We start from the raw sequence: 24,772 nt of genomic DNA on the forward strand, positions 1-24,772 counted from the left end.
GCTGTGCAGGTCAGGGAGCCAAGGGCCTGCTGCCCCCTGCTGCCTCCCACGGCATCACGCAGCCACCTCTGGCCTGCGGATGCCGTGTCTCTCGGGAGCGATCATCTGCCCCAGCCTGCCCCAATGAGGCACCCTCCTGGGTTGGGCTGCCCCTCCTGCAAGCCCCAGCCAGCATGGCCGAGCTCAGTTTCTATTCCAAAACATGCGACGGGTCATTTCCCGCAATGTGCAGACACCAGCAGGCCCAGTGAGCCATTGGCAAGGCTGCGGATGCTCTGCCTAAACATTCTAACAGCCAAATTCTGCACCAGGAGCAGCTGAATTTTGCAGCTTGCACAGTATGCGAATTGACATTTATTTGCATGACAAATGCACTTTTTACTACCTTGCTTCATTTATTCTGCTTCAGTTTCTCATGGAGAGAGTACTGAAGCCACATTCTTACTCAACTGCCCACCCTGGCTTCTGAGATGCTCACCAGGCTTCAAGTACAGCTTTGCAGTCACTTAAGAGCTGGAACACTTGCTTTTTGAAAAACAAAATCGAGATTCTCAGGAAACTGTATTATGCATTCAGTAGCAGCATACAAGAGTTTTGGTACAACAGTGATACACACATGGCTCTAGATATGGGGGTGGTCTTGGTAGAAAGTGGAGGCAACTGACAGTGAGACCCAGCAAACCATGCTGGTGTCATGTTTATGTGACCACTTGTGGCCTCATGAGAGGCGCGCATGAGCAGCTCCTGGCCCATGACAAGCTGCTCATGCACGCCTCTTGCCATGTGCAGGACATGGCACTTTTTAGCCTAGGGACCATATGCATCCCCAAACTGGCTGCCAAATCTTTTGTAGGGTGGAGAGAAGAGCACAATGCTACGGGAGCCTCCCACTTCCCTAAATCAAGATTAAAGCTGTTTTGAAAGAAACAGAGATGAAAAGATGTCTTCTACAATGCCTCACAGAAATTGGGATTCTGAGAAACCTAATTGTTATCAAAGATGAGAATGAGAAGTTCCTAGACTTCATTGTTGCAGTGTACTCAGAAGCGCAGCTTGACACGCTCTCTGTTCAAGTGTTCAAATGAGCCACACACACTCTCCTCGTAATCCTTACGGCAAGCCTGAAAGCTCAGTAGTATTCCCATATAGCAAACCCAGGGGAGAAGCTGAAAGATGACGGCCTCAAGCCCGCACAACACTTGGACTACGCAGCTCAGGATTAGCTACTACACCTGTACACCTGCTTCCACCTTTTCAGACCAGGATCCATCTTCTGCCCAAATCTGTATCGTGGAACTAGCTTTCTATCATGCTTGTTTCTCTTCACCCCCCTGCCCCATATATGTTTCTTCCCCGCAGTTTTCTTTTTTTAACCACACACCTTAAAAAGGGAACAAGAATGCTGCCAACGCAACCCAGTCGTAGCGGCACCAGTGTGACCCAGCTATTGCTGGCAGAGCAACAACAGCCGGGCAAGGGGCTGTCGCTTGGCGGCAGAGCCCCTGCTGGGCACGCCCAAGGCCCTGCCTCAATCCCCCACAGCATCGCCAGGCAGGGCTAGGAAAACATCCTGCCTGAAACCTCAGAGTCATGGCTGGCAGTCAGCACAGACAATACTCGGCCAGAAGGACTGAGGGTCTGACCTAGGCACCTCCGATGGTCCTATTACTAGCCCCATCCACCGCAGTACATCATCTTGAAGAACATGTGGAATAATCTACATTACTTGGGTGTCAACATGCTGAAACATCACATCACATCGTAGGCAGCAACTCCCAAGTTGGCCGTCCTACCAAGGCAAGATGGGATGGTGCCTTCCAGCTTCTACGCCCTGCATCAAGCGACACATAGCCGTGGCAGAATGAACAGACACCAAGCATGCTGACATTATTTATTAGTTTTTTAGAATCAGGAGCACAACTTTTCGAAGACCATTCTTGGGTCAACACAACACAACACATCATGAGTCTCCTACTTACACCCTCCTGAGAAGCGGCTCAAGTCCTGGGCAAGGCAGGTAGTTAAGGAAAATAAGTTTGTCTGCAAATAATCAGTTACCAGTTATCAGTGTCTGGTTAAAGATAGACAGAGCTCCCTTCACAACAAGGAGAGAGTGATGGGGAACCATCTTCTTTTCAACAAAGTTTCCAAACGCAACCCCAAAAGAGCAACACCTCAGCAAACATGGTGCTTGTGCGTGCATAAAAACTGTTCAATCTTCTCAGTTCAAAGCACTCCAAACAAAGCAGGGCTCCCCAAAACAAGGACACTGGTGTTGGGTGTTCTGAAGTGGGCTTTCATCCATTATAGATCAGTTCCTTCCTTCTGCATAGCTGGATCCTGAAACGACCAACACACCATGACACAGAACCCCCATGTATTTCTTTGTCAGGACATAAGAGTGGCAACACTTTTAGGAGATTGTAATCAGTGTCAAAACACAATGAGCTCTGCAAATCAGTGAGTTACCACGGGCCCGGGCCGTTATAATGCTACAATAAAGGGCTTAACATGAAATGCAAAAAAGAGTGCTTAACACAGCCACTTTTACTTGGAAGGAAAAGCAACTGACTGGATGAGGAGAGGCAATCCAACAGCAAACAGACGTCTCTCCTCCTTTCTGCTGTCCCTTCAGAACAAGGAGGAAGGCCTCCCCAGCCAAGAAGCCCCCAAGGCCTCCCCACATCCCGCAGGAGCAGCTGCATCTCCTCCGAGGAGCGTTGCCACTTCTGGGGGCAAGCAGGAAAATGCACACTCAAGAGCAAGCAGCCGCTGCTCCTCCCTCCTCTCTCTTGCTCACCCTTTCTGGGCACCAAGCAGGGAGGACTGGGGCCACAACGCTGCCCAGAGACAGCCAAGTAGCTGCTTCTGCCCACTTGCCCTCTCCTCGCTCTCTGCAGTGCAGCAAAGAGGGTTGGTCACCAAATGATCAGCCACCTCACTCCCCTGTACTCCCCTGTGGGATGTGGCGGTGGTGGGGACTGGGCCCAGCTAGCCCAGTCTTCACCACCCAGTGAGAGGTGCAAGTGAGCAGACCAAGGCGGCAGGTCCCCCTCTGAGGATCAGCCACCTCTCCCTCCTTGGACACCCCAGCCTTTGCCTGCTCACTTGCCTGCTCTCATGGGTGATGGGGAGGTTGGACTGGCTGGGCTCAGTCCCCACGCCAGAGGGAGCGCGCCGGTGAGGGACAGCACGGCGCAGCAGCTCCTTCCACGGTGACTCCCTGTGCTTCCCCACCCAGAAGGGACAGGCACAAGCAATTGCTCACGATCTGCCTCTGGGCAGCTCTGTGGGCCCAATCCTCCCTGCTGCGGTGCCCAGAGGGTGAGCCAGAAAGAGAAGAAGAGCAGCGGCTGCCTTCTCACACCTGCGCAATTCCCTGCTCTCCCCCGGAAGTGGCAAAACTCAGAGGAGCAGAGTGTCCCAGGAGCCTCCTGGCAGGCGGATCTTTGCCAGTCTCTGCTGCAGGGCAATGGGGGAGAGGGGAGGCTGACGTTTGCTGCTTGACGGCCTCTCCTCATCAGGTGGCCACTTTTCCTTCAAAGCAGAAGTGGCATCATCAAGCTCCCTTTTTCAAATACGTGCTTAACATCACGTGGCATAAATGGCTGGATTTCATGGGCGTAAATCTGTAATAGGTAGGACAGACACTAACATTCAGACAGGGAATACTCCTTTCATACCCAAAGAGGTACAGACAAGTAACATAACTCAAATCTACATCCAATAATTACCAGAAAGGGCCACCAACCTTCCCCCAAAGCTCCCCACCATTTTCAGCTACCAGTCTTCCGGCTTGGAAAGATGGGAGCTGCAGTGCAACACGCCTGGAGGCTGGCGGAGGCTGCCTGATGCGTCCGCACGGGAAAACGCGCACCCCTAATTCCATGGGGGGAGGGGAAGGGCTTAGTCCCCTCGCCCGCCTCTCCATTCGCCTCTCTCCAAACGGCTTTTCAACTTTAAAGAAAGGGCCCCTGGGCTACAACTACCGATGCGGGGTGCAGCACGCAGCTTGCCCGCCTCCTCCCTCCATGAGGCCCAGTTCTTCCATCTGCCTCTGCCTGTTCAGCTCCCGGTTGGCTTGATGCTCCACAGATGCCAACTCCGAAACTGCTTGAGAACAGCAAGCCGGCTCATGTCACATGTGGTCCCCCACTGAAGAAAGTGACCTACGGTCCACTGCATGATGCCCTGCCAGTTGCACAGCTCCTCTCGACAGTCACATGCTGAGCCATGGATGAGAAACATCCACCACAGCTACAAAGAACCCTTTCTCCGCAGCAAACAAGGGTTCGACCCAAGACATCTACTGTCCCCCCTTGAATGCATTGAGTTTAAAGTCTTTATACAGAGCTAACTAAGAAGGCGTATGCCAGCTGAAACCCTGTAGTCATTCTGAGGAGCATCTGATCAGTCCGCCTCTTTCGTTCCCACCCAGTGGCTGCACAGTCAAAAAAGGAGGCTCGGAGGACTGCGCAGATGAGGGGCTTGATCAGCTTCCAGGAGGGGCTGCTCCTTCAGGTGCAAGAACAGCATTGCTGCTGCTGGGGCGCTGTGCCAAAGCGGGATTTCTGCTTTCAAACACAAATCCGGGAGCAGCTGACCCAATCACACCAGCGCCTTCAAGGGACAAGTGCAGAGGGTTTTACCCTGAACTTTTAAGTTCATTCCTCCCACCCCAAACTTTTGAGCGTGGACACTTGCACTGGCAAAACATGAAGAATCAAGGCAAATCCCACCATTTCATAATCATACCCCTCTGTTCACAATAAAGAAGTTCAGCCTTCACCCTGGTTGGTTTAACACTTTCAGATACTTTGAGCATTTATCCCTCCATCCATCTGCTGACTGGCAGTGCCTGTCCCGGGCGGCCAGCTGCCCCACGACAGCAAGCGCTGTGCATGTGGCGTTCATGGTCAACACAGCCTCTGCTCTATCCATGGGGCTTATGTGGGAAGCACACACCACCCGGAAGACATGCAGAATTCAAAAAATATACCGAAGCATCTAATTCATTGTATTATCAGAACTGGCTGCGCATAACGCCAGGTGACTTCTAGTGCTGTATTGCTGAGTGTGAAACAAGAAGCAGTTGCTGCTGCTTAGTGAATTTAGACGCTCCTATGGCCTGTGGTTAAGACGCTGAACTGCAGACTGGAAGGTCGGCAGGTCAGTGGTTCGAGACCCGAGGCTGCGTGACTGAGTGAGCTCCCGTCTTCAGTCCCAGCTTCTGCCAACCTAGCAGTTCGAAAGCAAGAAATTGCAAGTAGATAAATAGGTACCGCCTCGGCGGGAAAGGTAACAGCGTTCCGTGCACCTCGGTGTTCAGTCATGCCGGCCACATGACCACAGAAGCGTCTTCGGACAGCGCTGGCTCTTCAGCTTAGAAACGGGGATGAGCACCACACCCTAGAGTCGGACACGACTGGTTGGGGACACCTTTACCTATGGCCTTAAGGAGAATTCACATGCTGAGTGGTCAGGTTTCAAAGAACAGCAGGTCTAGGTGCATGTGCAGAGAGGCCGCTGGGCTTGTGTTTTCCAAACAACGGTCTCCATCCTGCACAGTCCCCGTGCCACATAGCAAACTGATTTTGAAAGTGAAGAGTAGTCTTCAGAAGCAGTTTGCAATTAAGCAGGGGGCTCTGCCAGTTGAGCTACAACATTCCTCTGAGCAGACAGAAGCCCTTTGCGTGATGCCTTCCCATGCAGCTCTGTGGAGCCTGGCCAGACAGCAACATTTCACTGAGCATCACTAAGTGATGAGAAATGTAGTCACACAACTGCATATGTGAAGTCAGCCTTCATTTTGCACCCTGCTGCTCAAAATCAGTCAGCAGCATTTTCACACACCTATGGCAAGTGCTGGAACCACGTGATTCCTGGAGCCATGTGATTCCTGGAGCCACGTGATTCCCATCGCAGACAGGCAGGTCAAGGAGGACAGACTAGGCCACAGCACCAAGAGGCAGCTTAAAATTTATTACAGGTCTTTTTCTACCACCCCTCAAGCAATGGCAAAACACAGGAGGATTACAAGCAGGAGACAACAAAGTCCAGAACCATGAATGAGGTGGAGTGATCGCATAATAGAATCCTCATCTGGAAGCACCCCAGGGAGGCCTTTCCCCAGGTAGCCTTGTTGGTCTCCTCTCCACAGCTGCAGATACACATAGGTAGAAGCCTCCAGCTTCAGGTGCTAATGAGTTTATTGCCAGCAGGAAAGATGAGACACCTGAACAGAATTGAGAGGCAGCCCTCTGATAATTCTTGGGCTGGAGGGAAGGTAATTGTTCCACTTAGGGAGACAGTCTTTCATCTTCCTTTTATTACCTTCTGGCTAGCAAAGGCCTGACAACCTTTTGCAACCCGCCCCACATTACCTTTCTTCTTTTCCCGAGAACTTCAGCAAAGAGCGAGTCACAAGCTCTTGAGCACGTCCCTCCATATCACAATAACCTTCCAGCAAAGCAGGCTACAGTATTGTACCCAGGACTACTCAGAACAGAACATGACCTTGCAGCACTCAAGTGTTCCCATCACCCCCCCCCCCCACACTGGATAACCTCCATGGCCCTTCGCACTGCACTGCCTTGCTGAGACAAAAACATCTCAGATGAGACCAAAAATTCTGTTTCCTGAATAAGTAAAAATCACCTAGGACATCACAGTCTGTGGTCATAGGTGCGTGAAAGAGCTGCTGACTGATTTTGAGCAGCAGGGTGCAAAATGAAGGCTGACTTCACATATGCAGGTGTGTGACTACATTCTGACAGCAGTAAGACAATGTCCCCGAACGGACCCACAAAGGGAGGAAGGAGCCTTATCACGTTAGGGCAAGAATGCTTGAAAACATTATAGCAATGCACAAGATGGTCTTACAAGGTTCCTTCCTTTTAACGATTGTTTCCACTTGTCAAAGAACAGGCACAAATGAGTTTACTTTTCAGACTGGCCTTGTGTTTAACCCACAAACAAAAAGCCCTGGTATGCTTGCAAGACTGTTTCAAACTCTACAGCTGAATCACGGGAGAGAAACGCCACTCCAAAATGCTGGCCCTGGAGCTATGCTGTCTTGCAGACGTGCTCTGGGGTTTATCTGAGCGTCTTTTTTAGCTCACGGGGTCACAGCAGCTGCCGCTGGTCCCAAGCCCAGATACAGTCATTCCACCCTGCTGACAAGTCTTGCCAGCTGACAGGCCTTGCAGTGCAGCCCACTCCCAGAGTCCTGCAGACCAACCTTGGAAGTCATCCCACTGTCCTGCTGCCATAGCCCAAGCTCACCAGCACACTGGGGGAAGCACGCCTGGGATGGCACAGAGCACACGCGCAACAGGCAGGCTTCCAACAGCAAGTGGCCACTGCCCCAGTTCGCTTCTGTTCATGTGCTGGCTATGGCCACTGCTCTCCTCTCCGGAGGAGCCTCCCTCTTCTTCCTTCAGCAATTCTCTGTCTCACAGAAGTCCAGTGAAGTTCTAAAGTAAAGAGAGGAGGAGCCTGGCATTTTACTTTGTTTGCAGAGGACAGCGCAACCCAGCCTTCTCCAGCCTGGTGCCCTCCAGAAGTGCTGGATTACTTAGTTGACTGGGGGATTATGGGAGTTGCAGTTGGAACACTTCTGGAGGGCACTGGGTTGGGGAAGACTGGTGCAACCGACCCCTCCAGAAAAGCCAAACTATTTTGTAACTGAGTTTGCATGAATAGTTTAAACTTTCCTGCTCCAGTGTTTTAAAGAATTCTCAGCAGCACCCATTTGTTCTGAAGACCTGAATACTTATGAAGCAGAGCCCTGTGTAATGTAAAAAGCTCACTTCTAGTATTCTGAATGTTAGCAGGTCAGAGAAAGGAGCTGCATCTCTTCACCTGCATCCTTTATTCTTTGGAACTACTATAGCTCCAAAGGCCACATCTGCAGATGCAAATTGTAACAATTCTATACTAGTTTAATTGTCATAGTTTCTCCAGGAATTCTGGGGATTAGTTATGACGCTGAGAATTCCATTAGAAATTCCTACCCCCTCCTCACTGAACTGCAGTTCCCAGAATTTCAATGGGAGAAGGAATGTTTAAAAATTAGTTCAAGTCTGTGGGTCTGTTATGCTCCTTTTCTTCTCTTCCAACCATTCCTGTAATATTCAGCTTCAACATTCCTTGTGGGTGGTTATAGTTAGGAACCACCTAAAAATAACCAAGCCCATATGAGGTTATTATAAAATAAAGTGAAACTTAGGAGAGATAGCAGCAGCTCTCCAGTGTTGGAAAAACCCCAAGAGAACCCGAGACAGTCCTTTCAGGAAACAGCAGCTTCGGAATGCCTGGCCAAACATGTCTGTATTCTAGGTGTGGGCAGAAGGAAGCAGGTACAGCTCCCAGGTGAGCCTTGGTGATGTTTAGGCCAGAGCTAGATATTACTGTAACAGCAAAGGGAGATGGATGGCTCAGCGATTTTTCTAGGCCACTGAAAGATTCCCAACCTTTGTTATATGGACTGTTTGTTGTCTACTACAATGACAGCATTTTTATGTCAGTCACTCCTGGTCAGTGATGGTCCTATAATTCAAGCAATATCTCATTACTTTATCTGAATTTAACTCCATTAGCAAGGGAGGTGTTTCTTGAACATTGCTGGCTCTGTGTCAAGCCCTTTAAAAGGACTGTTCAACAAAGCTCCAAACACATCTTATCGGTCTGATCCAAACGCATCTTATCAGCCCTGTCTTCAATTGTGACAGGATCCTGCCCTGAAGTACAGCATAAGAAGCTTCCCTTCTGCTAGATTGCAAGGAGCAAGCAAGAAATAAACAAACAACAACAACAGTAAACTACCTAACATTTGTATAGTGCTTTCAAGTGTTCAAAGTGCTTTGCATGCATTACCTAGACATAACCCTTACAACCACCCTGTATCCCGAAGGAGGGGACTGAGGCTGAGAGAGAACGGACTGCCTAAGCCAGCTTTGTGCATTCATGGCAGAGGCGAGATTCAAGCCAGGGACTTCTTTACTTGCAGCTCAGTCTCGACATCAAAATCCTGTGTGAGAGAGGCTAGGGAGGCTCCGTGGCTCCAGCACAACACGCAATCCGCCTCGCTCCCTCGTTCTCCTGAATCGTCTCAAGTAGCAAGCGGAGAAGTTAGTGAGGCAGGGCGATGCCTCGAGATCCCACTTTCAACGGACTAGTACGTCTAGACGAGTCTATGGTGGGATTAGGCTCTAATAATGAGCCATGGAAACAGGCATCACTGGCGCCCCCATCAGCAAGAACAGGTAGCTGCCCAGGACTCAAGGATGGCTGAAGGATCTACCAAGACCATCCCCTAACCCCCTCTCCCTCTGACTCTTATGACAATTGGCCAGGGGGTTATGGACTATGTAAGCAGCAAGCAGATTGGGGGTTTGTAGCACCCTGGCAGTATAGTCACATCTGTGCCTCACAGCAGAAGCGAGATGCTCTCTGGCCAAGGGGCCAGGCAGGCGGTCCACCTCGGGATACCTACGGAAACCTGGGGCAAGACTAGGCGTGCCCCTGTCAGGAGAGTGGCACGCCGAGCCAAGGGTGCCTTATCATCCATACATGTTCCTACTGTAACCTTCGCGCACACAGGGAGAGAGGGAGAGTCCATCTTCGAGATGCGGCCCAAAATCACGCAAGGCTCAGCCCCTGCAGCTCCTCAGGGCAATGCCATTACCTTCATGTCTGCTCCTGCTGAAGGAGAATTGAGGGGGCTAAACATCCTGGAGCACATTTCCTTCTCCTTCACCACGTAATCCCTGTAACAGCTGCAATACAAAGCAAATTGTTTCATCGTGGGGTTGCCGCCAGCTCTGTTTTTAAAATGCACAAAATTTTGAAACAAAGGCTGAACGTACAACTGTTCCCTCAGGAATGGAAGGACAACTGTTCTGACATGGGTGACAACACCAAGGGCTGTCTGCATCTTGCCATCAGCAGCAACAAAAAAGTCAAACAGCAGGACTTAATCTAAACAGCAGGACATGGTAAGTGTCCTTTAAGTTTTGTAACTGATAAATGAAGAGCAGCCAACCAAGTGAGACAGCCTGGGTAAACCGAACTTTTGCCAATTTTGTGCTCTCAAGAAAACATCAAGGGAAAACATGTCCCAAGCCTCCCCTCATGCAGGTGTGGGAAACCTCCAGTTCAGGGGCCAAATCTGGCCTGCATGGGGCCCCAATCCTCCAGAGCCTCCCAGGCGGCCATGCCCCATCCCCTTACCCCCACCCCATGTCCCCTGATCATTTGGTGGCTTTCCAGCTTTTGCAGCGTCCCCCCTCCCCCTTCTGAAAGGTTGAAATGCCGCCCCTAAGGCTGAGTGACTGGCAGGAAGAGCTTGGAGCTGCCAGAGGCCAGTGCCTTGGCCCCACCCCTCTCACCTTCACCCCGCCCACCACTGGAATGCAGCCCCCCCCCTCGCTTCTCTGAAATGGCATCTGGCCTTCAGGCTGAAAGAGGTTCCACGCCCCTGTCCTAATGGAACAAGGAAAGACTTCTAGGCTTTGGCAGAGAACACAGAGGGCAATCATGAAAGTCTACCGAATGCTTTAAAGGAGGCAACCAAGGAAAGCTAGGGAGTTGTCCCGTTATTCCTTCCTAGTACTACAGCAGGAGAATGATTCCATTTCCCCAAATCCTAAATGCAGTGCTACCAAGCTCTTGAAACTGGGTCACTCTCCCCGCACCCCCCGCCAATTAAATACAACTCCTGATGGTTTCACCGCCCACGTACTGGCGCGGGGAGGGGGGCATCCATGCTACAGGGGGCCTCCCCTGGCAAGGACCTCAAGCGCCATCTGACATAGCTGGGGATTCAGCGCCGCGAAGGCTCCCTGCTTTTCCACTCACTTGCCTTGCGAGACAGTTTAATCACCAGAAGAATACATGGGCTTAACAGCTGCGAGGAATACATTTGGACCCTTATACTGTGAGGGGGAATGTTGAGCCAAGCAATGATCCTACCGGCAGTAAAGGGAGAGCTCCCTCACCTGGCCAGCTTTTTCAGAGCATTGTTAATATCATGGTTGAAGGGCTGCTCTTTCTGAGCTTTGACCAGAAAATCCCGTGCTCTCTCATACTCTGTCAGAGACAGGCAAGCCTGGAAGTTAAGAGTACAGCATTCAAAATACAAGTAAAGTTATGCATGCAGTTTGCTCATTCCTCTTGAAGAGTAAAGAAGAGGAAAAAGAGAGTCTTTGGCCACATTCACATGCAACAATCAGCCAGGATTGCAGAGATGTCTGGATTACTGTTCCTGAGCAACACGCTTGCACGTGCATGATCGCTCCTGCCAGTGGGAGCGGCTAAACCAGAAACTAACAGGAAAGCAAAAGCTTAGCATTATATCCGAACCCTGGCTTGTTGCTTCCCTGGTGGCTTCACCCTGACTGGCTTCAGCCCTCTGGCTTGTGAGGGGAGCAACAAACCAGCAGCCCTGGTTCAGACATAATGCTAAGCTTTTGCTTCCTTATTTATTTCATTCCTATACCATCCAATAGCTGAAGCTCTCTGGGCAGTTCACAAAAATTAAAACCACAAAGTGCAGCATAAAACAAGTATCAAAGCATAAAACCACAATATAACAGTACAACCAGAATAAAACCTAGCAGCAATGAAGAGATTTAAAATGCAGATTTAAAACAACAGAGCTAAAAGACTAGGAAGCTAAAATGCTAAAATACTGGGAAAAAAGGTCTTCACCTGGTGACAAAAGGAATGTGAACCTCTCTAGGGAGCTCATTCCACAGTCAGGGTGCCACAGCAGAAAAGGCCCTCTTCCTGGTAGCCACCCGCCTCATTTCCTTTGGCAGGGGCTCCCAGAGAAGGACCTCTGAAGATGATCTTAGGATCTGGGCAGGCACATATGGGAGGAGGCGACCCTTCAGATAACCTGGCCCCAAGCCATTTAGGGCTTTGAATGTTAATGTTCCTTGTTACTTTCTGGTTAGTTTAGCCACTCTGGCTGGCAGGAGGAGCCAGGTGGGAGCAACTGGGGAATGTGCACCACCATGCTGCACATGAAGGATAAGCCCGAACGAACTGTGCAACTCTCATAATTTCTCCCATAATGGCATTTACTAGGGGGCCCAAGGAAACTTCCTAGGGCTGCATCTACAGGGGAAGCTTTCCACATTCTGGTTGTGCCCATCTCAGCAGCCCTATGATCACCATCGGTGTGCTGCATAAAAGGCCAGGGGATCACTGCAAACTGGAGATGGGAGCATCTGAAAAATGGCTCAAACATGCTAGCTGTTCTACATGGAGGCCCAGTACACGGCTAACAACATCCACACCAGCAAGGAGACAGACCCCGGTCCTCTCAGCCATTATTTTTACTCCCATTCAGCCCTCTAGCAAATGTTTGACTCTAGAAAGAATAAACCCAAACAATTCCTCACCTGGCCACACCTAAAGAGAGCTTTGGCATTCTTCTCATCTAGCTCTAGGGCCTTCTCTCCATAGGCAAGGGCTCGGGCTGGGCGTTCCAGCTTCAAGTAAACAAATGACAAGTTCAGGAAGACCAGGAGCTTGGCAGCACCGACTTTGACTTGTTCAGCCTCCTTGGCACTCGCACGTTGCAAGATCGAGGAGGCCTAAGCGGGGACGGAAACGAAGCACTGTTATTTACACAAAAAAGCAGTATCTCAACAAAAGATTAGAAATACAGAATAAGTAGGAAAATTTCTTATTTGAGCAACTTGTACTGATTGTTGTACACACTTGGTTAGTGTGAATATTGTCCTGGGAGACTGATGGACATGTGAATATTTCACAGAAGAAAAATGTTAGCGGAAAAAATGGTATTTGGGGGAGAGATTTTCCCTCGATTACAGATTCACAGACTTGCAGATTTGAGTTTAGAAAGAAACAGAGCAAAATCACATTCAACGGAAATCTAGGGCATAGATTACGATGACTAACTAAGGTAGTGAAGTGACAATATGGTCCTTAAAAAATCAAATAATAATAATTTTAAAATATGGTCCTTTTTTTAGAGCTGCCTGTTCAATGTTCCATCACATCAGACCAAGGGCAGGTGGCCTGATGCCCTCCAGATGTTTTGGAGGGCACCCCACCCACACCACTGGGTGGGGGTGGCAGCTTCAGCCATAGTGTCACCACTTCAGGCAACTCTGACCAATGAGTCCATGGGCGTCTCACATTGCCTTAAGCTCAACTAAAAGACAGCAACTATTTAGGGGCCTTGGCTCAGTGACAAGATTTCAAGCTCCAGTTAACCTCCAGTTAAAAGGATTTCAGGCAGCAGGACTAGCAAAGAGACGGTGCTGGTCAGTTGGCGACACAGGGCTAGCTGCACCTGCAGCCTGATTCTGTATAAGGCAGCTCCATGTGTATCACAAGGCAAGTTAATACACACAGAAAGCCCGAGAAGTCATTCCCAGAGCGCCTCTCCAATGTCTGGAGATCAACCCTTTCTAGTTATTTCTTTTTCTTGAGCTCAGGGTATAAATATGGGTGTGGGTAGGAAGGGAAAAGTGCGATTGTGCCAGGTCCAGCCTACATTTCCATGCACTGCTTGTGCTTCATTCCCACCTACCCCTTTACAGCTGCTTTGCTTACCCGCTTGTATCTTTCTCTGGCATCCATGTAGTGCTTCTGGCGGAAAAGGTAATTTCCAAATTCCCGCTCCGTTTCTGCTACCTTCAGCACTTTCTGCAATGGAAATCTATCCTGTTGCTCCTGTGTAGAGAAGCCACAATCCGCTCAGAGAGAATAGTGTCAAATGATAAATTCAAACTGGAACAGATACACTGGAAAACTACAGAGCTTACACAAATGGAGACCCTGCCATGAGTGGAGCTGGAGAAAGCGTGGCTTGTTTCAACTGATAGGGGAAAGGCAGAGAGAAGATAGAGGGTAATGCAACAAGAGGGAAGAACAATTTCACTTAAGTATGACTGTGGGTACAAACACAGAATGGAAATCAGACAGCAGCTCAGTGAGAACTTTTAACCGTTTCCCTAGAACAGAGGTGATGAGGAAACAGGAAATCTTCTGTGATTTTTGGTTTTATTATTCTAGTGCCCAATTTGCGGCTCATAAGGGTCAGGGAAGGTTATGTTCTCCTTTCCCCTGGGATGTCGGGGACTGCATTACAAGACACGGGACGTTGGCTGGCATGGTCTTGAACCCAACAAAACAGAACTTATGATGCTTCACAGCAGGTGGAGCTGGCCAATATAGGGATCCGTCTCGCCTGAGCAATCAGGAAGCCATTTTTTCCAAAGGCTGGACTGGCTGGGTCCCCTGCCCGGCGCCTATAAAGCCACCTTATCCAAGTCAGGTCACTGGTCCATCTAGTCCAGGAATGTCTACCCTGGCTAGCAGCAGCTATCTAAGATTTCAGGTGGAGACCCCTTCCCAGCCCAGCCAGTATCTTTTAACTGGAGATACTGGCAATTGTCCTGGGATCTTCTGCATGTGGAGCTGTGGCGCATCCCCAGCCAGATGGCCAGGAGCAGATGCTCACATTCCATGGAGCAGCTTGCTCTGCAGTACGCCTGGTCTCTGCATAGAGCACAACCTAGTCTGGATTAGGAAGGCTGGCCCTGCCTGATGACACAAAGAGAGGGACCCAACGGAACTCGCCTTTCCGATCCTACAATTGTACGTGTAGTCTATACGCAGAGTAGCACCGTTCTCCTAACCAAGCCCACCATGAAAGAAGCAGTTGTATCAGCAACATGGATCAGGAGTAGAATCCAACCACCTGCTTTCTATAAGGGAAACTCCTGTTATCATGCAGTGGCATATTAAAGAAGCACGAAACCTAATCAGATAGGTCTGGAGCGGCAACTGTCAACCCTCCAGGGAATAAGAGAACACGAAGAGTTCTTGGACAGAACGGTGGAACTACAGCAGTAAAGTGAAGTACAGGAGTTAGAAGAGCAACAGCAAGCTGAGGCAGAAGAGGAAACTGCTGAGGCGAGGAAAAATGAGGTAGAGGATACTCCTTGGAAAAGGGTGACAGTTAGGAGCAGAAGAACTAGAAGCTACTCAGCACCAGTGGAAGCAGTGGAGCTGTGGAACCGATTCCAGGGACTTGTGGATGAGACTATTGGACAGCCTGCAGAGGAAGAAGTACAGGGGACCCCGCAGGACAGCGAGCAAGAGGCTGAAGGTCAGTCAACCTACAACAACAAGAAGAGTAGTAGTAGTGGGAGACTCTTTGCTGCGTGGGATCGAGACCCAAGTATGTCGCGAAGACCCGTGGACTCGCCAGGTATGGTGTCTCCTGGGAGGACGGATTAGACGTGACTGAAGGGTTGCCTCCACTCATAAAGCCTGCTGACAGGTATCCCTTTCTTCTCATCCATGCTGGAATAAATGATCCCGCCAAGCGGAGCTACGGAGAAATCACGTCACACCTTGAAGCTTTGAAGGAAACTCAAGAACTTTGGGGCCCAGATAGTTTTCTCATCCATACTTCCAGTACTTAGAAGAGCGATAGAAAGGGGAAGAAAAATACTCCGGGTGAATGACTGGCTACGAAGGTGGTGCCAGCACAAGAGATTTGGATTCTGGGACCATGGGCTATACTTCCTGGAAGATGGGCTGTTGGCAAGGGACAGGTTGCACCTCACAAAGGATGGGAAGAATATGTTTGGCCACAGCATGAAGAACTTCATCAGGAGGGCTTTAAACTGAATCCTACGGGGAAGGGAGATGTAAAGTTGGGGTAACAATGGATGAAGGCGCATGCACCACAATGGGGAGAACAGCTCTGATAGCACCCAATAATAGTCTTCAGACACATGTAGGAAGAAAGCCAGACTATGAAGCACATGGTCTTCGATGTCTATATACTAATGCCCAGAGTATGGGAAACAAACGGAACAAACTTCAGGAGAGAAATTATGACTTGATCGGTGTAACTGAGACTTGGTGGGATGACTCTCATGACTGGAATACAGCAATTGATGGATATAACTTGTTCAAAACGGAGGAACAGAAAGGGTGCTGGGGTTGCACTCACTATATGTGAAAAATACATATCTCTGCACAGAAATACAGATGGAAGAGCTTGGTAGCCCCATCGAGAGCATCTGGTTTAAAATAAATGGAGCAAGGAATAAAAGGAACCTGGTGGTCGGAGTCTACTACCGGCCACCCAATCAAGGAGAAGATGAGGATGAAACTTTTGAAAAGCAAACTGCCAGTGTTTCAAGGAAGCATGATGTAATAGTAACGGGGGACTTCAATTTTCCCGATATTTGTTGGGAGACAAATTCTGCAAAACATGGCCCCTCCAGGAAATTCCTGACTTGTGTGGCAGATAACTTCCTCCTACAGAAAGTAGAGGAAGGAACTAGAGGATTGGCTACCCCTGACTTGATCCTAACCAACAGAGATGACTTAGTGGATAAAGTAGCAGTTATGGGAACTCTGGGTGAAAGCAACGATGTTATACTGGAGTTCTTGGTTCTAAAGGAAGCAAAAGCTGACTGTAACTAAATGCATACCCTGGATTTTAGGAAAGCCGATTTTAATAAACTCAGAACAATGATCAGGAAGGTCCCATGGCAAGCGACGCTAACAAGAAAAGGAGTCCGAGATGGGTGGGAGTTTTTAAAATAGGAAACACTCAAGGCACAATTAGAAACAATTCCAACAAGAAGAAAAGGTGGAAGACAACAGAAGAAGCCACTGTGGCTTCACAAAAAGCTCAGAGATGACCTGAAAACAAAAAAGGACACATATAGGAAGTGGAAGGAAGGCCAAGCAACAAAGGAAGAGTACAGGCAGGTAGCGCAGAATTGCAGGGATGGCGTCAGGAAGGCTAAAGCTGAGAACGAGCTGAGGTTAGCGAGGGAGGCTAAAAGCAACAAAAAGGCTTTCTTCAGATATGTGCATAGTAAAAGGCACAGGAAAGAAATGGTGGTTCAACTATTAAATAAGGATGGCAAAATGATAACAGATGACCAAGGAAAGGCAGAAGTGCTCAATTCCTACTTTGGCTCAGTCTTCTCCCAAAAGAGGGTCTATGACCCCCCTGGCAAAGGTGAAGTACAGGCTGAAGGGGCAGGATTGCAGCTTGAGATCAATAGGCATATGGTCAACTTACTTTGAATGAGTTCCAATCCTACTTACTTTGAATGAGTTCCAATCCTACTTACTTTGAATGAGTTCAAATCCTACTTACTTTGAATGAGTTCAAATCCTACTTACTTTGAATGAGTTCAAATCCTACTTACTTTGAATGAGTTCAAATCTCCAGGGCCAGATGAACTGCACCCTAGAGTAACAAAGGAACTGGCAGAAGAACTCTCAGAACCACTGTCCATTATCTTGGAGAAATCATGGAGGACGGGGGAAGTGCCAGATGACTGGAGGAGGGCTAATGTTATCCCTATCTTCAAAGAGGGTAAAAAGGAGGAACCAGGGAACTATAGACCAGTCAGTCTGACATCAATCCCAGGGAAAATTCTGGAGCAGATTATAAAGCAATCCATCTGTAAGCACCTTGAAAACAATGCCATGATTACTCGAAGCCAACATGGATTTGTCAAGAACAAATCCTGCCAGATGAATCTGATCTCATTTTTTGATCAAGTAACAAGCCTCCCTTGTGGACTGTGGGAATTCTGTAGACATAATATACCTCGACTTCAGCAAAGCTTTCGACAAAGTGCCCCATGATATCCTGATGAGCAAACTAGCTCAAAGTGGGCTAGATGAAACAACGATCCAGTGGATCCACAGTTGGCTACAGGATCAGATGCTAAGAGTGCTTATCAATGGGACCTTCTCAAACTGGGGAGAGGTAACGAGTGGGGTACCGCAGGGCTCAGTCCTGGGCCCAGTGCTCTTCAACATTTTTATGAATGACTTGGAGGAGGAGGTGCAGGGAATGCCGATTACATTTGCAGATGACACAAAATTGGGCAGGATAGCTAATACTTTGGAAGACAGAAACAACATTCAAAGTGATCTTGATAGACTGGAGCGCTGGGCAGAAAACAACAGAATGACATTTAATAGGGATCAATGCCAAGTTCTGAACCTCGGAAAAAGAAACCAAATGCAGTTACAAGATGGGGGATACGTGGCTCAACAACACTACAAGCAAGAAGGATCTTGAAATTGTTGTCGATCACAAGCGGAATATGAGCCAACAATGGGATGTGGCTGCAAAAAAGGCAAATGCTATTTTGGGCTGCATGAATTGAAGCATAGCTTCCAAATCCCAAGAAGTAGTAGTTCCCCTCTACTCAGCACTGGTTAGGCCTCATCTGGAGTACTGTGTCCAGTTCTGGGCACCACACTTTAAGAAGGATGCAGACAAGCTGGAGAGGGTTCAGAGGAGGGCAACGAAGAGGATCAGGGAACTGGAAACAAAGCCCTATGAGGAGAGACTGAAAGAACTGGGCATGTTTAGCCTTGAGAAGACTGAGGGGAGATAGGATAGCGCTCTTCAAGTACTTGAAAGGCTATCACAGAGAGGAAGGCCAGGAACTCTTCTCGATCATCCCAGAGTGCAGGACACGGAAGAATGGGCTCAGGTTACAGGAAGCCAGATTCTGGCTGAACATCGGAAAACGTCTTGTCAGAGCAATACGACAATGGAACCCATTCCCTAGGGCGGTGGTGGGCTCTCCCATGCTGGAGGCATTCAAGATGAAGCTGGACAGCCATCTGTCAGGGATGCTCTGACTTGGATTCCTGCATTGTGCAGTGGGCTGGACTCGACGGTCTTATAGGCCCCTTCCAACCCTACTATTGTATGATTCTATGATAGGCGTGTGTTCCTCAGACCTTAGGAAATCAGCTTCCCCATCCACTTACTTCAATTCTGGGGAAACTCTCAAACTTAGTGCCAACCACTGTTTGGTGATGTGACCATATGCACAGCCCAATGCTGTGTGTAAGAACTGCATATTGGAGCAAAGCATTTGCGATCCTCTGCACATTTATTGCAGAGCAAGTCCCACTGAATTCATCAGGCCTAAGTACAGAACAAACAAAGATAGGACAGGGTTGTAAAGCGTCCTAGAAGCTGCATTCTCTCTCCTTTTCTGGTTTGCTTTTGGCTTTGATTCAGATTGAGGGAACTGGAAAGAAGATCAAAAGCTGATTTGTCTTATGTTGTCTAAAACATGGACGTTGTTAACAGCCCCACTACTGCATTCCAAAGGGAGCACAGCAGTGGGGATTCTAGTGATGAGAGATCAGAACTATTTTGGTGCCACATGCACAACCAGGGTGGGTGGGGAGTAAAAGGAGACCTGGAGCATGTCCGTGCGCTTCCATGGCTCCTCTGGCGGCTGCAAGTGTGGACCTGTCCCCACAGCCGACCTGCACCACTTGTCCCTTGCTCCTTTAACCCCAGCCCCAGCTCTGTGAAACGCCACACTTTCTTTCTAGAGACTACCCTGCCCTGCCCCACCTGCACCACTGTCCCCGGGCGGATTCCAAAGATGAGAGCTGGCCTGCAGCAGAGTCACAAACCCAATGGCTGATCCAAGATTCCTCTCGTCCCCCATTCAGCTGCTAGCCTCCGCCATACAGCCAATGGGAAAGAGGAGCTTAGCTTTGCTGTTTTAAATCTGTATTTTAAACTCCTGCACTGCTGCTAGGTTTTATTGTGGTTGTATCGTCCTATTGTGGTTTTAATGTTCTATATATTTAAAATTGTTTTATTGTGTGCTGTTTGGTTTTAATTTTTGTGAGCCGCCCAGACAGCTTCAGCTATTCGGAGGTATAGAAATGAAATAAAAATAAATAAATAAATAAATAAAATAAAAGAGGAGCACAAGGTGGGATGCAGCAAATGAAAGGCAGTTTGACATTTCTGAGACTTGGCCAGCAACAGAAGTGGTGAAGTGAGTGTTTTGTTTTCATTGCTCGGTCAGACTAAGAAGCTCCCTTGCCCTTCTTTTCCTCCCGTGTCCTCTGGAACTGACCTCGTTCCACTCTTACGCTTCCACCTTCTTGGCAGGGAGCAGGGCCCAGCTTCAGCGCAGGACGCAGACTCCAACCTTAACAGCTCCTGTTTGCCAGCAGGAAGGCGCTGGGGCAGGAATTGATGCTTTATCAGCAACCCTGTCTTGCCTTCCTGTGATACCCCACGCTTTGTGACTTCAGACAGCAGACTTTAGAGAACAAAAGAGATCTGTACTTGTTCAGACTACTACACACAGAATACTGGGGAACTCACAGGAGTCAGGACAAGGAATTGGTCAGACTCTGCCGAATCCAGAAAGTCCAAAAGCTCAACCTCGAACAAGACTGTGGCATCTGGAGGGATTAAGGGGGGGCAGCCCATCACTCCAAAAGCATAACTGGGCTTGAAGAGAAATCGTGCCAGCTCTCCTTTCTTCATCGTGAGGAGTCCAACCTCCATGCCCCGAAGAGTAATGTCTGGGAAGGCAAAAAAGGAAAAGGTTTTTTCTGACGTCTATGTACTGCATCGCTAGCCCTGCAAACTCTTGAAGCGGCTGCAAGCATTAGGAACATCGCAGCAGAAGGTCTGAGAGAGAGCAGGAGACAAAGGAGCCCAAAGCAAATGAGTTAGTACAGGAGGAAGGCAGTGGTGGGGGAGGGGGGCTGTGAAGAGGTAATAGGGAACACTGTTAAGGACAGACAGCTTTAAAATGCACACGACCAGAAGCCCACCTGATGCCAAGGAGCAGTGTCTGCTTAGAACATACGTGACATTTAAAGCCCACCCAGCCCTGCAGCCCCGCAGCTGGACTCGCCTTCGCCAAGTTTCATGAGTTTGGGATTCCTCCTGAAGCAGTTTGTGTCAAAGGGTCTGTCCATGTAGTCCAAGTACCCTGAAAATTTCACTGCGGGAGTTCAAAGTCAGAAGAGAGTAAATCAATTTCAGTTAGGGACCCTGAACTTATTATTTCATCAGTTACAAGCAACTCTTGTTTCATAGCATAAGCCTTGCTGCGTTTCCCTAGAAGCTTGTTGAGAGAGCATTTCAGCTTCATTTATTATGGCACAATTTCTAAACTCAGAATTATGGTATAACATTTTCTTGCGTTACTTCAGGTCCTATAGCAGCCATTAATCTACACTTAAATGTACTCCATTTCCAAACATGAAAGCAAAAGCTTAATAGCCTCCAGAAGACTTTAGAAGCTGTTCACATTAAGCCCGAGGGGCCTGCCTGACCAGTGGGTCAGACCAGTGCCTGACCAGTGGGTGCTTACGCAGGTCCAGAAGTTGCTGTTTTATGCTGTGACTAGTCTTAGATTTCATGTTTGTGTCTTACTTTTTTATTAGTTTACAATTTTTACTTTAAACCAATCAGAGATCCTTCGCCATTGGGTGGTATATAAATATTGTAAATCAGTGATAATACATTGATTTACAGAACCATTCTGATCTTTTGTCAGATATTGGTCTCCAAACCAAAGTAAGGAATCTATGCTTCAGAACACCCCCCGCACACACACTAAACGTTAACTTACCAATACCGTTTATTTATTTGTTTGTTTGCAATAACATTCTTCTTCCAAGGAAAGAGTGCTCAGCACTACTAGAAGTTACTATTATGGAAGAGAAGAAGAGTCCTTCACTGAGACAATTCACAGTAAGGCACTTCCTTGAGGCCACAGAGACAACGTTTTTAAAAAACCTGCGTAGCATAGCCACTATTCAGATTTCAAAACAGGTGGGGTAGATGGCCAATAAGAAAGACTAGCCAACTTGCTCCTGGAACAAAATCCACGCAAGTTCAGTCGGGGCAAACTAGACATGATAATAATGGCATGAATGCACCTAGCGTGCCTCCTTTTGACATTTAAACAACACCTGTGGGAAAGGGCGACCAGGATGGGGACTGCAGTGGACTGCAGGACCTTAATCCTTCTCCGTCCTTCACCACAGTCCTGATTTTTTTTAAAAACCCTCCAGCTGCTATTGGCCCTTAAAGGCAGCGTTTGGCGAGGGGAGTCTGTAGCAGAAGGGCAAAGGTTAAATATCCTGACTGCCCTTTACATAACCTGTTATTTAATTTTTAAAAAATCTATACATACTACATGCATACACACATTCAGGATGCAATCTTATGCATGTTGAGACAGAACACGTCCTACAACTCCAAGCATTCCCCAGCCAGCATGGCTGTCTGGGGAATGCTGGGAGTTGTAGACTTTTGTTCTGTCTCAACATGCATAGGATAGCACCCTTAATGTCTCATCTTATTTGGCCCTCAGCTGAAACAACACAATGTGTGTCAAATGGAGCCCATTCCCTGGTGAGCACGCGTAAGATAGCAGCCATAGACTTTTTGATGTCTGCTTTACCTAGCACCGATGCATCAGGAGGAACCGTTTCACCAGAGCCAGCACGGATAATCTCCTTCAGCACGCCTCTGTCACCAGTAATATCCTGCATCCGTTGACCCAACCGGTGGTGAGACTTGGGACAGTGGAAACAAGAAGGTAGCTAAGCAGAATGTTGCATTTTTAGTATAGATTCCTTCAAATACACCTTGCACTGATTTATAGGCATTAATCAGTTTTTTGCTGCTTATCAGTTATGAACTCTACATCAATACAAACAGCAAAAATCAAAACTGCCACAGCCAAAGCCAGAAAAAATGTATATATTAAGACACTGTAAGACTCTCTCCTTAGCTACTCAAGCTTGATTCAAGAAATGGGAGGAAAATTTCCCTTGTGGAGGGGAGCGGGGAATGGATGCACTCTGCACATTGCCCCCATGGTTCTGTTTTATAAAATACCCTGCTCCCCTTGAGGAGCCCAGATGTGGGAGGGAGAAGCACTCCGTACATCCTCAGAGACACCATGCTCTTGAACTGTCATGTCGTCTCAAAAATACTTGGATCCAGAAAAAGAAAATATATTATTCCCCTTGCAAGGGTGCGTGTGTGCCTGTGCGTGCGCGAGAGAGAACGCGGAGGGAAAAGGAGGCCGAGGAGGCCACTGCTCGGCGGCAGCCCAGCTGCTTCACGTGCAGAAGACGCCAGGCCCTGTTCGCATCACCGCCTGCGGGGCTCGGGGTGCGGGACTGCGAAAGAAAAGGCCCCCCTCCCCCCCGGAGGGCCGCAAATGGCCAGCCAGCGGCGCCAGCGCCACGGACAAAGGGCGGCCCGGCCGAGGCGGCTTCGCTCCGACTCCGGGGCTGCGGAAGGGGCAGCCCCGCGGCAGAGCCCCTGCTCCGCGCGCAGACGGCCCAGGCTCGCCCCGGCGGCGTCTCCGCGGTCGGGAAGCAGACGCGCCCGCCTGAAGCCCTGGCGAGCCGGCGCCGCCAGGCCGCGCCGCCCGCCGCGCCAGAGGGCCGCGGGGCCCGACGCGGCACGAGGTGCCGGCGCCCCGTTCGGATCCGCCCTCTGCTCGGACCGGCGGGGCTGCAGGCCTGCTCCGCGCTCCGCTTTGCCGCGGGAGGCCCGGCTCGAGCGGCCGGCTCCCGCGCCCGGCGCCCTGAGGTGCGGGGCCGCCGCTCCTCCGCCGCCACGCAGAGGCAGCCCCGACTGGAGCAGCGGCGGCCGGGCGGGCGGGACGGGGCGAGGCGCCAGCCGCTCCGCCCGGCGCCCGCGGCCCCCGGGCTGGCTGGGCAGGGGGAGCCGCGGCCGACGCCCCGGGCGGCCTGGCAGCAGCGCCGCCCCGCCCCGCTCACCGCGCCGGGCGGCCGCTCGGGCGGGCGGCGCCCCGCGTCCATGCCGCGGCCTCCGCTCCTCCCGCCGCAGCGCGGCCCCCGGGCCCTCGCGGCCGAAGGGCGCGCGCCGCCGCCCGCCCCAGCCAATCCCGCGCCCTCGGCGGCCGCCGCCCCGACGCCCGCGCGCCCGCCCGCCCCTCCACGCAGTGGAGGCGAGGAGCAGAGTTGAGGGATTAGCCCTGACAGACAGCGCGCCTGAGGAACTGTGGACGGAGGTCCGTAACCTTGTTCAGGAGGCAGCAACTCCATCCATCCAAGGAAAAAGAAATGCAAGAAAGCCAAGTGGCCGTCTGATGAGGCTTTGCAAGTCGCTGAGGAAAGAAGGGAAGCGAAAAGCAAGGGAGAAAGGGGAAGATATGCCCAACTGAATGCAGAGTTCCGGAGAATAGCAAGGAGAGACAAGAAGGCCTTCTTAAATGAACAATGCAAAGAAACCGAGGAAAACAACAGAATGGGAAAGACTAGAGATCTCTTCAAGAAAATTGGAGATCTCAAGGGAACGTTTTGTGCAAAGACGGGCATGATAAAGGACAAAGAAGGCAGGGACCTAACAGAAGCAGATGAGATTAAGAAGAGGTGCAAAGAATACACAGAAGATCTGAATGTCCCTGATAGCCATGATAGTGCACTCACTGAACTTGAGCCGGTCATCCTAGAGAGTGAAGTCAAGTGGGCCTTAGGAAGCATTACTAAGAACAAAGCTAGCGGAGATGACAGTATTCCAGCCGAGCTATTTAAAATCCTAAAAGATGATGCTGTTAAAGTGCTGCACTCAATATGCCAACAAATTTGGAACACTCAACAGTGGCCGCAAGACTGGAAAAGGTCAGTTTACATTCCAATTCCAAAGAAGGGCAACGCCAAAGAGCGTTCAGACTATCGTACAATTGCGCTCATTTCACATGCCAGCAAGGTGATGCTCAAAATCCTACAAGCTAGGCATCAGCAGCATGTGAACCGAGAACTACCGGAAGTACAAGCTGGGTTTAGAAGAGGCAGAGGAACTAGAGATCAAATCGCCAACATTCGCTGCATCATGGAGAAAGCAAGAGAATTCCAGAAAAACATCTATTTCTGATTCATTGACTACGCTAAAGCCTTTGAT

The 24,772-nt window shown here is 49.6% G+C and overlaps 1 protein-coding gene across 5 annotated transcripts; it reads right to left on the reverse strand.

The window, feature by feature from the left end:
• Nucleotides 1-1,864: 1,864 nt before the first annotated feature.
• On the reverse strand, nt 1,865-23,699 carry FKBP6 (FKBP prolyl isomerase family member 6 (inactive)). Of its 5 annotated transcripts, XR_014786203.1 has the most exons (11): nt 23,629-23,699; nt 22,293-22,407; nt 20,733-20,822; nt 20,192-20,394; nt 13,594-13,713; nt 12,411-12,605; nt 11,001-11,110; nt 9,689-9,779; nt 7,285-7,475; nt 5,283-5,452; nt 1,877-2,340 (listed from the first exon to the last, which is right to left on the reverse strand). XR_014786203.1 is itself a non-coding variant. In XM_084823392.1 (9 exons), exons 1-9 carry the CDS (start codon nt 23,668-23,670, stop codon nt 2,305-2,307), a joined length of 1,002 nt encoding a protein of 333 aa, XP_084679518.1. In that variant the 5' UTR covers nt 23,671-23,699; the 3' UTR covers nt 1,865-2,304. The 5 variants fall into 5 exon arrangements, 1 of the variants encoding a protein (XP_084679518.1); XR_014786201.1 differs by lacking the exon at nt 7,285-7,475 and having other exon boundaries at nt 5,318-5,452; XR_014786200.1 differs by lacking the exon at nt 7,285-7,475.
• Nucleotides 23,700-24,772: the final 1,073 nt, after the last annotated feature.

Source organism: Heloderma suspectum, chromosome 16 (assembly GCF_057233095.1).
Source record: "Heloderma suspectum isolate Gila_16-S chromosome 16, 16-S_ref, whole genome shotgun sequence".
In the NCBI taxonomy this organism is placed as follows: domain Eukaryota; kingdom Metazoa; phylum Chordata; class Lepidosauria; order Squamata; family Helodermatidae; genus Heloderma; species Heloderma suspectum.